Here is a 15,365-nt window from a genome sequence, read left to right as displayed (position 1 = left end):
TGTTTGACGAGGGACGATGATTGAAAAAATCTGCCAACTTTAAGGTCAAAATTGTAATTTTTTCACTTAAGGGACGAAAAATGAAAAACGTGTCAACTTTAAGGACAAAAAATGTTTTTTACTCTTTAATATAATTTGCTTTAGGAGTTTAACTAGTACTGTATATATTTTGGCTAACTAGAGCAATATTTGTGTCTTAACCGTGTTCTTTTTATATAAATTTTGTTATGAAGTTAAACAATTATGTCTTCTCTTATACAACCTTCCACGTACTTAAAATCTTATTATAGGATATGCCAGATTTATATCCTACTAATCTTAATACCCGTACGATGTACGGTAGCTATATAGATTTTATTATAAAGAAATACAAATATGCCTTATATATGATTCGCGAATATGAAATAAATTGTGGTTAAAGTAAACCGATAATCGAGACTAGGTTATAATAAACAGTAATGAGTAATGATAAATATAATATATGTTTAGTTAAAGATTTGGATTTAACAAAAAATTTTACAATCACATCAAAATCAAAACTTGTAAACATAGTGGATGACATCAAATAACCTTGTAAATTTGGATCGTAAACTCAAAATTTTGGAGTATTCATATTCATAACATATTATTATAAATAATATAAGTAATAGGAGCTAAAGAATTGAGAAAAAAAAAGAGATAATTTTATTATTGAAAAAACGATCAATGAAATAAGGTTATAATGTGTTTTTTTTATCAATAAGCCAAGATTTAAAATTTAATTCTAAGTCTAATAAGAAAATTGAATCTATATATAATTAAAAAAGCTAATTTAATAAAATAAATAAATCATAATAAAAAAGCCAACTTTTTAGCCAACAACTAAACATCACAATTAGGGATTTTATTTAGAAATGGTTTGACCGGGGTAAAGATGACCTAAACTAAGACCAAATAACTGACTTGAAATCTAGTTTTTTTAGATTCACGGGTAAACAAAACCATATATAAAAATCAATTAACCTAACATGTTATATCAATATAATAATAACAACAACAATAATAATAATAATAATAATAATAATAATAATAATAATAATAAATCAAGAAAAAAGATTAGTAGCTTACTTACCATATGTTCCGTAAGGTGAAAAAAATATAAACGGTAAGGGTAGCATGATTCGTAATAATGTATATGTAGTCATTGGATGTAGAAGTTCTAAAAACTTTAGGAAAGTATTCCTACGTTAAATTTTCTCAATAGATTTTATTAATAAAATACATGTATCCTAATCTAAATAATAAAATTATTAACTATTAAAAATCCTAATTTAAGAAGGAATTTAATAAATATTTTTTAAATAAATATGGTTAAAAGGACATTTGTCGTTTTAATATATCGCCACGTGCCGATTAAAGAAGGCTACAATCTTGTTTTAGTTTATTGGTAGATACGGATTGTTTATGACATGTCAAAATATGTAAATTTAAAGGTAAAAATAAAAAAGTTATTTCAACTAAAAAAGAAAAAGCCAATAACACAAATTTAATAATTAATAGAAAAAAACCAATCACATGTGTCAATCTTATTGGTTTAGTCTACTCGTAACCATTCATTTTTTTACACTTTTTTCTGCTGCATTGCCTTTACCTTTTCCTTTTCCTTTACAAAATTCTCAAACATAATGTCCACCTCAATTAACACGTCACCAAACTATTCCATCATAATGTCCACCTCAAAATTCATTTTCCCTGTAACCTAATAATCCAATTTGATAATTTCACGCCCTCGTCTATATTAAAACAAATAAATGGTCTTTCTTTTCCTTTAATGCATGAACAGTTGGAACATAAAAAGAAAAAAGAAGTTTGACCCTATGTTTGGAAATATTTTGATAGAGCATATTGACAAACATTTCGAACTAATTTCAATAGTGGTATTTTGTTAATTCGGTTTGTTAGGGGCAAGGGTGTAGTTGGCAAAAATCATCGGCAAACATCGACAAATCGGCAACCCTATAGCACATGAATCGGCAAGTTTTGGCAAGCAACATCGGCAAGTTTTGGCAAGCGACATCGAAATGTTTTGGCCGATGCTAGTGAACGTTGGGTTTATGGGTTTTGCGTGCATCGAGGTAAACAAACATATATACATATATATATATATAGGGTGACAATCAAATGAGAACACTTAAAAACTACATTTTGATGCATTAAAAGTCCATAAAACTGACATAGTGCATAACTAATTATCATTATTTAAGTGTTTAACAACACATAGAACCGTCAAAATCGAAAAAAATCACGTTTTTTGTTGGATGCATCATTTTGATAATATGCATCCAAGATGGATGCACAAAATAAAAAACGTGATTTTTTCGATTTTGAAGGATCAATATATTATTAAACAGTTAAATAATGATAATTAGTTATGCACTATGTTAGTTTTATGGACTTTTAATGCATCAAAATGATGTTTTTAAGTGTTCTCACCGTTCTTATTTTAAAAGTGTTCTCACCGGAGTGTTACCCTATCGATATATATATATATATATATATATAAACACATATATATACATACACCTACCTGTATATTTTTCCGGCAATCCTTTCGATCTTCACCATTTTTTCCGGACACTTTCTTCTGTCCACGTCGATAATGGTTTATGTGTTTTGATCACTGTCATCATCGTCGTCGTCGTCAGAAGTGGCTAAACTCCGACGTGCCACCATCTTCCTTGTTTTCCGCAGAGGCGGCCTTGCAAGGGGGCTGTATGGGCCCAAGCCCAAGGCAGGAAAATAAATGGAGGCAGCGATTTTTAGTCTATCCCTTTTCTATACTAGGTTCAGTTTTATATTTTTAATATTGGTTCTTTGTTTTTTAGCAGGCTTTCACATATTTTGATCCATTATTTTAGTCCATAGGGCATGGACTTTGTCATACCACTAAATAAAAAATAGGTTTAAATTATAAGTAGTAGTAAATTTATACGCACGTTTCAATTTCGTTTTACCTTTTACTTTCATTCTTTTGCTATTATTACTGTCGCTCGTGATTTCGACTTTTCAAGATCAAAACTTCGATTGAACTACATTGAAAAGTCAGCCTTTTATATCTATCATCAGAGAATTCAAGATCATACATCAATCTAGGTGACATCTTTCCTTTATTTTTATATTTGTTTATATATACAATTTAGTTATTAATTAAATATATATATATATATATATATATATATATTTGGAGTTTAATATTATGATATATAGACATAGAATATATATTTTGTAGTATCATCTTTTATATTTCATAATTGTTTATTAGTTTGTATAAATTTCGTTAAGATATTAAATTATTATGGTTCCTCGTAAACAACCATCCGGTGCCCAAAATAGGAAAAGAAAAAGACAACAAGAAGAACTTACTCAATCTTTATAAGGATCTTTAAGTAGGTTTTTGGTCAGGCATGAAAGTAATAATAATAATGAACATAACATTGATGAAAATAATCGTGAAGAAAATAATGTTGACGAAAATAATGTTGATGAAAATAATGATCAAGAAAATAATATTGATGAAAATGAAAACGAAGATTCTAGAACCTTTGAAGATAATGAAAATCAAAATCCTACCGAAGAAAATAATCGAAATCTTGAAAATGACTGTGATGTTGGAGTTAATTATAATATTTTTGATGTGAGAGTTTGGGATGGTTTAAATTCAAAAATGAAAGATTTACTTGCAATAAAATGGCCAGTAAGAGAAACTAATTTAAGTTATCCAGTAGATAAAGTAGGTAGACGCTTCTCTTGTTTGCATTATGTACGTAATCTACGAAATGGTGATACAAGTGATAGAAAATGGTTGGCTTACTCAAAAGAGGTCGATAAAGTATTTTGTTTTTGCTGTAAGTTATTTAAGACTGCCACAACTAGAATTCAACTAGGGAGTGAAGGAGTAAATGATTGGAAACATCTTAGTGATACTTTAAAAAAGCATGAAAATAGTTCTGAACATATGATTAATTTAAGAACTTGGTCTGAGCTGCGGTTAAGGTTAAGTACAAATCAAACAATTGATAAAGAGTTACAAGAAGTTATTAAAAGGGATACCGAAATTTGGAAAGAAGTATTAGTAAGAATAATTGCTCTTGTTGAATGTCTAGCAACATATAATTTGCCATTTCGTGGTACAAATGAAAAGCTTAGTGAAAAATGTAATGGAAACTTTTTAGGAATACTTCAAATGATTGCTAAGTTTGATTCAGTAATGAAAGAACATTTTCGTAGAATAGAAAACAAAGAAATCCAGTATCATTATCTTAGCCATAAAATTCAAAATGAATTGATTGAAATGTTAGCATTCGAAGTAAAAAATGAAATAATTAAAAAAATCAAAGAGGCAAAGTATTTTTCAGTAATTCTTGATTGCACCCCTGATATAAGTCACAAGGAACAAATGACTTTAATTATAAGATGTGTTGATATGTCCAGCGTACCTATGAAAGTAGAAGAGTGTTTTTTAGAGTTTTTAGTTGTAGAAGATACATCGGGTTTAGGTCTTTTTAATGTGCTACAAGAAGTATTAAAATCTCTTGATTTAGATATTAAATATGTAAGATTACAAGGATATGATAATGGATCTAATATGAAGGGAAAACATCAAGGTGTACAAAAAAGATTACTTGATATAAATCCTAGAGCTTTTTATATGCCATGTGGTTGTCATTGTTTAAATTTAGTATTGTGTGATATGGCAAATTCTTGTCATAAAACAAAAACATATTTCGGAACTTGTCAAACGATATATACGGTGTTTTCTAATTCTACCAAACGATGGAGTGTATTACTTGATTATGTTGATGATTTGACTTTGAAATCATTATCTACTACTCGATGGGAAAGTCGTGCAGAAAGTGTTAAAGCTATAATAACTCAAATTCCTCAAATAAGAAAAGCTTTAATACATTTAAATGAAATAAGTGATGATCCAAAAGTGTGTGGAGATACTGATTCATTGATAAATGGTGAATTTTCAAGTTTTGAGTTTATTCTAAGTTTGGTTATTTGGCATGATATTTTACTTAAAATAAATTTAGTTAGTAAAAGTTTACAATCAAAAGATATGCTTCTTGATGTTGCGATTAAAAGTTTGGATGGATTGGTTAATTTTTTTAATATTTATAGGAACATTGGACTTGATAGAGCTATTATTGAAGCTAAAAAAATTGCTGAAGTCATTGATATTGAACCTGAATTTATTGTTAAACGTGTTTCTTATAGGAAAAAACAATTTGATGAGATTCCAAATACCGAAAAAGAACAACAATCTGCTAAAGAAAATTTTAGAACCAATTACTTCCTTGTGTTAGTTGATATGGCTCTTTCACAAATAACTACTAGATTTGAACAAATGAAACATTTTGAATCTATTTTTGGTTTCATGTTTAATGCATCAAAGTTGTATTATTTAGATGATGAGTTATTAAAAACAAGTTGTTTGAATCTTGAATATTAAAAACAAAGTTATACTATTTGCTTTGACACACGATAAAGATTCTGATATTGATGGAAATGACTTGTTTACGGAGTTACAAATATTGCAGGTTATGTTGCCGAGTGTAGCATATAAGGGGGAAAGACCGTGGACATCTATTAGAATCATTGAGTTTGCAAAGAAGATGGATATGTTTCCAAATGTGTTACTTGCATACAAAATTTTGTTAACCATACCAGTCATGGTAGCATCCGCGGAACGTAGTTTTTCAAAATTGAAGTTATTGAAGTCTTACTTACGAAGTACCATGAGTCAAGAGCGGTTAAACGGGTTAGCAATTTTAAGTATTGAAAGTAGAATTTTAGTTAATGTAGATTATCACAAAATAATTGAAGATTTTGCATCAAAAAATGCACGTAGACATCATTTTAGGTGATTCGTTTGTTGTAATTTCAATTCACGCGTCTTGTAAATTTGTAACTTTTAGTATATTAATAATATCGGCGTGGAGATGAGCTGTCTAGCTTGACTAGGTTCCAAACCCTTAAAAAAAACTTTGTTGTATTACTAATTTTTTACATGGGCATAAAATCTATTATCTAGTCCTGAGCATCCGAATCCTCAGGACCGGCTCTGGTTTTCCGGGAAGTTTTCCGGCGAGTTTTTTTTAATTCCCGATCGGAAGAAGTATATATAAATAAACGGATCAAGATAGATATAGAAGAGATAGATGGATATAAGGTTGGTCAACAAAAAGAGGGAGGTTGGTGAGATTATGGAAAGAAAATGGAGGTGGATGAAGAAATAAATAAAATAAATATATCCTTGCTCTTGGTTTTTCCCTCTCGGCTCTTTTTATAGAATATACCCTCATTTTTGGCTGGTAAGATTTGGAAAGTTTTGGCTATGCCACATGACGCGTTTTTATTGGCTGAAAATTTTGCCGATTTGTCAACTTGCCAAAAATTCGGTATTACACCCTTGCCCCTTAGGCTGAGCATATTGCCAATGGAGATAACCTTAACTATTTATTTACCATTTGGATTCCATCTTTATTTAATTGTAAACACGATACATTTAAACTAAAAGTAACATATTTCATTAATATATATATATATATATATATTAGGGTGTGTTAAATTAGGGACTCCTTATTTTAAGGACTGTTAAGGACTCGATCTAGACCGTCTATTTTCATCAGATCTAATCACCACTGATCGTCTCCGGCGACATCTCCGGCGAGACTACACATGTGTAAGTACATAAGTTGAATAAAAATTATGATTCGAAGCGGGCTTCGCTCTTAAGGATATTCATAAACCAAAGCTGGTGGGGGTGATAGGTCATTGAGGATGATAGGTCATAGGGGGTGACCAGTGATGGGTGATCTACCTAAAAAAATTTGTACTTAAAACATGTGTAAGTTACTTACACATGTGTAAGTCTCGCCGGAGATGGTCGCCGGAGGATCATGGTGGTGGTCGGAGATGATCATGGTGGTGGTGCTCAGAGATGATGGTGGTGGTGGCCGTAGAAGGAGTCCCTAACAGTCCTTAAAATTAGGATTCCCTAATTTAACTTTTCCCATATATATTAATGAATATATATATATATATATATATTAGCAAAACTATTACATTAACTTGAAAAGGAAAAAGATAGACGTTGTAAGTAAAATTTTAATTGCCTTTAACAAAAAAAAAAATAAAACTAAAATAGAGCATTTTCTTAACATTCGAAAGGTCAAAGCATGTTCGTCCCACTTATCGGCCCTTACGTCTTTCGGGCAGGATGTCAATTGAATTTGCAGGGAACCACGGAGGAAGAAAACTCTCTTATTAATCCGTCAAATGGCACGACAATTAATAAGAGTAAATCTTACCCCTCCAGGATTCAAACCTGGATCTCCCAAGGTCAATGATAAAAATAGAGAATTTCAAACTTTAAAAACAATAAAAACACCGTAGTAAACAATAGGGCTAATTGCACGAAAAGTTCCTGAAGTGGCATGTTTTTGTTATTCTGAGTTCCAACAATTGTTTTCACATATAATGGGTTATATAGTGACAAATACCATATAACATGGGGGATAAAACCACTATCTGGTTTTAGTTAGTGTACGTGGGGTGGTTTTGTGTGTGCTATGAAGGTGTTTTGTACAACTTGGACATTTGACTGCCACTTCAACAAAAATGGGCAGGACGTAGGACGTTGACTGATTGAATTTGTAGTGTAATACATATACATACACGAGATACATATTAGTGATTGGATGTAATTTTGAAAGTGTTAAATTCATCAAAAATACGAAAACTGACCGAAAAGTGGATTTATATTCAAGTTAATTCAACAATCTCCAAAATCATACTGCACCCAAACTCAATTCATGCATAGAAATCGATTCTAACAATAGTACCCCCAAACCTATTTTCACAGATACATACATACTATATAGGAACATGAGTGATTGGATGTAATTTTGAAACCCAAACCTATATTCCCAGATTGCAAAAGCTGCTAATTTTGTCTAGCAAATTCATCATTCTATCTCTCCGGTGAGAACACTCTTAAAATAAGAACGGTGAGAATACCTTAAAAACATCATTGATGCATTAAAAGTCTATAAAACTAACATAGTGCATAACTAATTATCATTATTTAAGTGTTTAACAACACATTAATCTGTCAAAATCGAAATAATCATGTTTTTGTTTTGTGCATCCATCTTGGATTAGGGGTGAGATTGGTTCAGTTTGGGTCGGTTTTGGCTTAAAACCGAAACCCAAACCGATCCGTTCGGTTTTTAGAAAACCAAAACCGTTGGATTTGGTTTTTGTTCAAGTCGATTTCTCGGTTTTTCGGTTCGGTTTGGATCGGTTTCGGTTTTTTTATATATTAAATTTTTTTATACGGTTTTTGTTTATTATATTAAAAATTTAACTTTTAACTATTAAAAAATAATATAATATAGAAACTAAATTATATGAATGTTTTTTATTAAAGAACAATATATCTTTTAGGTGTTAAAACATACATTTATATTGATTTGTATACTAAAACTGTTATAATTTTATATAAAAAGAAATAGTTTTGTTGCCCGTTTTCATTTAAACATAAATTTATATTGATTTGTATACTATAAAAACAAAAGGTTTAAATATATTTAACATATTCCCAACTATAACTAATAAATATAAATGTAATATGATATAAATATAAAATAAATTGAAATATATTTGATTCGGTTCGGTTCCGTTTTTGATCGGTTTTTTTGCATATGAAACTGAAACCCGAACCGACCCGTTCGGTTTTTTGAAATCGAAAACCAAACCGATCGGTTTCATTCGGTTTTCGGTTTTTGCGGTTCGGTTTTCTCGGGTTTTTTCGGTTTTTGGTTTTTGCTCACCCCTATCTTATATGCATATTCATCAAATGATGCATCCAACAAAAAACGTGATTTTTTTATTTTGATGAATCAATGTGTTGTTAAACACTTAAATAATGATAATTAGTTATGCACTATGTCAGTTTTATGGACTTTTAATGCATCAAAATGATGATTTTAAGGTGTTCATACCGTTCTTATTTTAAATTTGTTATTATTTGATTGTCCCCTCTATATATATATAATAATAATAATAATACAAAATAAACTAGAAGGAGATGGTACAAGAAAACCCATATTCCCATATGCAAGTTTTATGGATTTAAACAACAAAAAGAAAAATGTATAAAAAATATACAAGAATCAACCACACAAAGGAAGTGTGTGTGAGATCAGGCATTGGGTCCAATAACCAAAAACTCAAAACTGTGTAAAATCCGGCCACCCAATCACCACCAACATCCGCAGGCCCATCACCACCACAGCCACAATGATCCGGTCACCCATCACCGCCTCCAACAAGATCTGCGACCACCTTATCACCACCACCACTACAAAAATCTGGTCCAACCCCATCACCACCGCCACAACGATCCGGTCAACCCATAGCCGCCTTTATCAAGATCCGATCACTTTATCGCGATCACCACCACCACCACAAAAATCCGGTCATCCCAACACCACCATCATTGGTATCTGGCAGTGGGTGTTTCTGTGTGTTTTGTAGCATTCAAAATCGTATGCCATGATTGCCATCTACGTGAGAGAGAGTGAGGGGGGGGGGGGGGGGGGGGGGGGGGGGGGGGGAGAGAGATGTAGCTGGGTATGTCGGTATGTGTAAATATACAGACTTTTTTATGATATATTTTTCATCCATGTGAATGATTGCTTAGTTGGCAGCTTCAAATTACAGAACCGCCAAATGTGGTATAAAACCAATCTCTGGTATTTTTAAACCCCTAAATAAACGGTGTTTCACACGTTAAACCCTGTGTTATACGAAAATATTGGATAGTCATCATAATAACAAAAACATGCCACTTCAGGACCTTTTCGTGTTATTAGCCCTAAACAATGCAAACACCGTGGTAAAAATTAATCTACTCACTTTATCTAAAATGAAGAGTAATGTGTACTAATTCAGTTAACTTTCGTTTCTGTGTGGAACTTTTCCTTTTCAATTCAATAAATGAACTCTATGCATAGAGGGTCGCTTCGACCCATTGACTTCTAATTGGACCAGCTAACGAGGACTAGACCAACTGACAATTGTGTGGGACCAGTGTGGAAGCATGAGAGGTTTTTACCGTTCAAAACATGTTTTGTTGGGGTTTTTCTCATGATGTTTAAGTTTACTGTATTTTCAAAAAAAAACTTGTATATGTACTGATTTGTAATATGTTGGCGAAAGTTTAATTTTAGCTAAAAAGAATAGGAGTCAAATTTCTTCAACTAGCATATCAGATTAATATCAAAATTATTATTTCAGTAGAAAAGTTAATATCTTATTCAAATACTTAAAAATTTTAGATACTAATAGCTGTATCAATTTAAACAACATGTAAGCTTAGATTGATAAATGGCCTGATCAGGTTGAGATTGTTGGGATTGAATTTTAAAAACAAGGTGTTAAATGTGCAAGTTAGGTTATTTTGGGAGAGGACAATAGTGCAACAAATGACCAGATAAAGAACTTAATTAGAAAAGTTTAAAGATGATAGAACTTGAGAAGTTGGAGTCAAAGGAAGCTGATATAGAGTTGGAATTAAAACATGATGTTTGAATTTGGGATGGAACTATTGGACATTGGACAATATGTTATAGAGAATTAAATCAATTAACCAAATGATTTTGATAGATGGGCTCTGGATGCGGTAATTTTACAACAATTAGCCTTTGGATCTAAATTTTCGTTTGGGCTTTAATATATTTAGAAATTCTTAATGGTTTTGCTGGTATTTTTCTATATTTGTTATAAGACTTCAAAGGATCTTCATAATTTTATTACACCTAATTTCGTCTTTTATGAGTTATAAGTTTTAAATTCTATAACCTCTTATAAAACATATTAAATTCTCGTACTTTAAAAAATTTAGTAATTTTTTATACCCAAAATACCCCTATTTTTTAATCCTTTATACACCTAATCTATACTTTATACTATCTAATACGAGTAAGATAAAACAACTATCTCTTTAAATGTTACATGATGAGTAAATTATCTAAATTAACATTTATGATTAAATTATACTACTAGTTCTTTATCTTTTAAAATATTTTCATTAACCTTTTAAATCAATAACTTTTACATCAATTTATCTCCACCACCACACCATAGCCGTCACGACCACTGCCGCATTTCACGAGTAACGTGCTAGTCATTTTTATTAGTATATGAGAAAATTGAGGTATAGACAAATTTATCCTTATTTAAGAATAAAGAGGTTGTTTCCATGTGTGAAAAAAGACATCCGGCCTTCATGGAGTTTCCAATTTAGTTTCATGAGACTTAAACTAAAGATATACTCTCTCCATTCCATATTAAATGTCCAATTTTGACTTGTTAAGTCTTCTGCTTGCAACTTTGACCATAAATATATTTTTTTGTGTTATATAATAGTTTACAAAAGTTATATCAATGAAAAGTACATTGAAAACTCAATCCGTCCATATATTTTATATGAAGTGTCGTCTAATATAGACAAATATTTTCACGTTCAAAGTTTAAATTAGGAGACTTGACAAGTCAAAATTAGACATTTAATGTGGGACGGAGGGAGTAGTTTATTTAGTTTCCAATTTAGTATCTCCATAGTAACACAACTTTTTATTACTCGTATTTATTTAGAGTTTTGCTAGCTAGTGTCTCTGGAGCTTTCGAAATCTTGCAATGATTGGATTCTAAGAGACCAGGGTTCGAGTCTGAGCAGACGATGTTTTACCTCCAATTTAACGTTGTGTCTTCTGTTGCGCTTAAATTTGTAGGTTTTCTCTCCCCTGTGGTCTCTGACTTCGTGGATCGGTTGCTAGTGACTGCTTGACCGTATAGATGTAACGACTAGCCGTCCCATAACACGAACTTTAAAAAAAAAAAAAAACAAATTACGCTTTTAATGAAATCAAACTTTTTAAAATATTAAAATATGCGGTTATAATCTATATAAAATAGATAATTATTAAATCCTATTAATAACAAGTTAACATAAACCTCCTTTTTAATGATATTTTCTAAAAGGTAATACCTTTTTACCAAATCATGAAAAACCTGAAAAAAGAAATTAAAAGAATACAGTAGCTTATGTACTTTGTAACACACACATACACCTAGTGACCTAGAGATGTAAGTGAATCAAGTTACTCATCGATTATTTTAGTTCAACGTGAAAAGCCTGATCAGACCGAGCTTAAACAATCTCAACCAAGTTTGAGTATAATTTGGAGGTAGTTTAATAAATAGCTCAAGCTTTACGTACAAGACTCGATAAAAAGCACGTGATATATAAACTAGCATTTTGTTTAATGTATATATAAAAAAACTGGAAATAGATAAAAACTTCTATATATAATTACATTAACTGAAGTCGTCCAATAACTTATCTATATTCCCTTATAAAGAATACTGGATATCTTAATTCATCACTTTTTTTCTTCTCAAAATACCCCTACTTAAACATAATACCCCCTCATTCATTTCATAATATTACACTCTTATACTTTCTATCACCTTCCGCCGCCGCCCTTCTCCACCACCGCCCTCGCTCTCCACTACCACCTCCCTTTTATATTATCATCACTTTCTAGCCGTTGCAACGCGCGGGCACTATGCTCGTGATATAAACTAGCATCTTGTTTAATGTATGTAAAACAATCTTAAAAAATCATATCTTAATTTATACCGATGAAAGTGTTGTTTTAAAAAAAGTAAGCACAAACACACTTCCGTCTCTAGGGGGGCTAATCTTGAAGGAACGAACAAAACGAAGGCGGTAACGGAGCTAAATAAGCGTGTAGTGATAGATTGGTCTTATATTCTTATGTCATCTCATTATCACCTCTTTCATCTCTCATTTTAATTTTGTTGACAAATGTATCTCTCAATATAATTAAATAATAAAAAAAACCCACAAGCAAAAAAAAAAAATTTTCCTATTCGATGCATGTCTCTCCTTTCTCTTGCACGAGAGCCCATATCTTATTTTTCCATCTCTCACGAATTTTCTCTAAATTGACATCGGTTTTTCGAAAAAGATATTTCAATCTCTTGTGCCATATCTCTAGTAGTCCAATGCCAACACCCTCATACTTTTATAAGAATGGTAATTGACTAACCGAATAATGACAGCTACCTACATGAATTGTCTAGTTACAAAACTTATTTCCAAGCACATAAAAATAAAAGTGACTTATATGTCTTAATCCTTCTAGAAGTTATGGAAAAGTTTTTTTCTAATATTTTAAACATGCCCCCTCATAACATGCTTAAGGTTAGGTAACGCTAAACGTCCGTCTATGAAAATTGTTATTGGAGGGGAAAAAACAATCTAGGAGATCTTCATGCTTTGACTCAGATTTTCACAGATATATATAGGTGTTAAATTCTACATGCTAATTTCTCAGGGTCGTTCATAAAAGTGTACGAGATATGTAATTGAACATTTGTACATAATCGATCTCCAAACTTTAGGACCTTCAAAATTTATAATGAAAACAAAAATATAAGAAAAAGTGAATTGAATTTTTGAAAATTAAATGAGGCTCAAACACAACTTTTTGTGGCTATCCCTAACCAAATTAATTAATACGAGTATTATTTTAAAGTCTCATTTGATACTTGAAAACCTCCAAAAGATCAACAAATTTTGGCTACAACCTTATTTTCTTTTGAGATATCCTGTTTGTCATAAAAGCCTTCTAACATCCTACTTCTATTAAAGGTTTACTACAACTTGCCTATATTGTGGATTTGTGAGCATTAAAAATGCTACCTACAATTTATTTATCTATCAATAAACTAGAACCATATTTCATTTATTTTATTCATTATATAGGTGGCATACAAGTGTAGTGTATGCGTATAATATTGATATAAGAAAGTTGTGTACATTAAAAAGAAAGCGAAAAAACCCATAAAATGTACCGCAACTCCGTAAGTAATTAGAGGTCTGATCAATAACTCGAGAAATCACATGAACCATGCTGTGTTTTATTATCACTAATTCACTATAATTAATAAAGATATTGTTGTTAGAAAGACGTATGTATTTCGACCCCATGTGAATTGTTTTGTTTCTTGCGCTTACGAAATGAATTGACCCACGGATTCGGACTCATTGCAAGCCACCATCCCATACGCAAGATCTGGACCATCAACAATCACACTTGTATAATGTGCTCAATTATTTTTTTAATACAATAAATAAATATATATTAATTAACAAGGATAGACCCACTTGAATAAATGAATAGGTAAAATTTAAATTGTCATTTTCACATCTAAAATTCATCACTCATTTTTGGTCATTTGTTTTTTATATTAGTGAATTTGTAAACACTTCAATTAGGAATATGATTAATGAGGTTAACCCATTTTATGAAGGTTTAGAAGAAAGGTTCTAGATAATACCTAATTATAGATATCTTGATATGGTGTACTAGTACATGTACAAGAGCGGTGAGTATGAATTTCACAAGTGCTGGTCAGTTCAATAAAAAGATATAAAACACATACTACATCTACATATAAACTTAACTTGAAGTAGAAATAAAATGTGAACTTTAACACTCTGAATGATAAAAGTGAAATTAAAAAATGGATGTATTCATTTTTTTGGTTATTTGCATTTACCGTAGTAGATCCAAGATAAATGCATTCCTAAAATATGAGCATACATTTGCTCCTAACAAGAACTTAAATTAACCATGCATATTCTTCTGTATGATGTCTTTCTCGTACGTATCGATAATAATATCTCTACTATATTATAAAACATTTGTTCTTTTCAAATTTTTTCAACTTTTTAACTTTTCAATAATGTACACTTACTATAATGCATAATGTACAATATATTTATATACATCTCAACTACTCATTTTTCTCTCACCTCAAATCTTAACCACTCATTTTCTCTCTCCTTCATAAATCATTTTATTCTTCTAATTCATTCAAAATCTTTTATCTCAAAAACCGTACATCGATAAATTATAAAAATTATAGGAGTGTTCTTAATATTTCATGTTCTTTCATTAGAAATGTCATTCGATATACTTTCGGCGAATTTTTAAATCCGATGGAGGAGCCCGTACGGCTAAAACATTTGGCTATTACACTCTATGACATATCATCTCTTATGATCTATCACCCTCACCATCTTACCGCGCTACCGGCGCAATGCGCGGGTAATTTCTCTGTTATCATATAAATAAAACTTCATATAACTTTATTTACAAACAAGATTAATGTTGTTGTCGTCCGAAACATGTATTGTTTAGTTTTAGTCATGTTCTAAA

At 30.9% G+C, this 15,365-nt stretch overlaps 1 protein-coding gene across 1 annotated transcript; it reads left to right on the top strand.

The window, feature by feature from the left end:
* Window positions 1–2,645: 2,645 nt before the first annotated feature.
* On the top strand, window positions 2,646–5,494 carry LOC122587984 (zinc finger MYM-type protein 1-like). The gene is made up of 2 exons (XM_043760132.1): window positions 2,646–2,770; window positions 3,442–5,494. Exons 1-2 carry the CDS (start codon window positions 2,646–2,648, stop codon window positions 5,492–5,494), a joined length of 2,178 nt encoding a protein of 725 aa, XP_043616067.1.
* Window positions 5,495–15,365: the final 9,871 nt, after the last annotated feature.

Source organism: Erigeron canadensis, chromosome 2 (genome assembly GCF_010389155.1).
Source record: "Erigeron canadensis isolate Cc75 chromosome 2, C_canadensis_v1, whole genome shotgun sequence".
Lineage (NCBI taxonomy): Eukaryota > Viridiplantae > Streptophyta > Magnoliopsida > Asterales > Asteraceae > Erigeron > Erigeron canadensis.
This window is presented reverse-complemented; position numbering and strand designations above follow the sequence as displayed.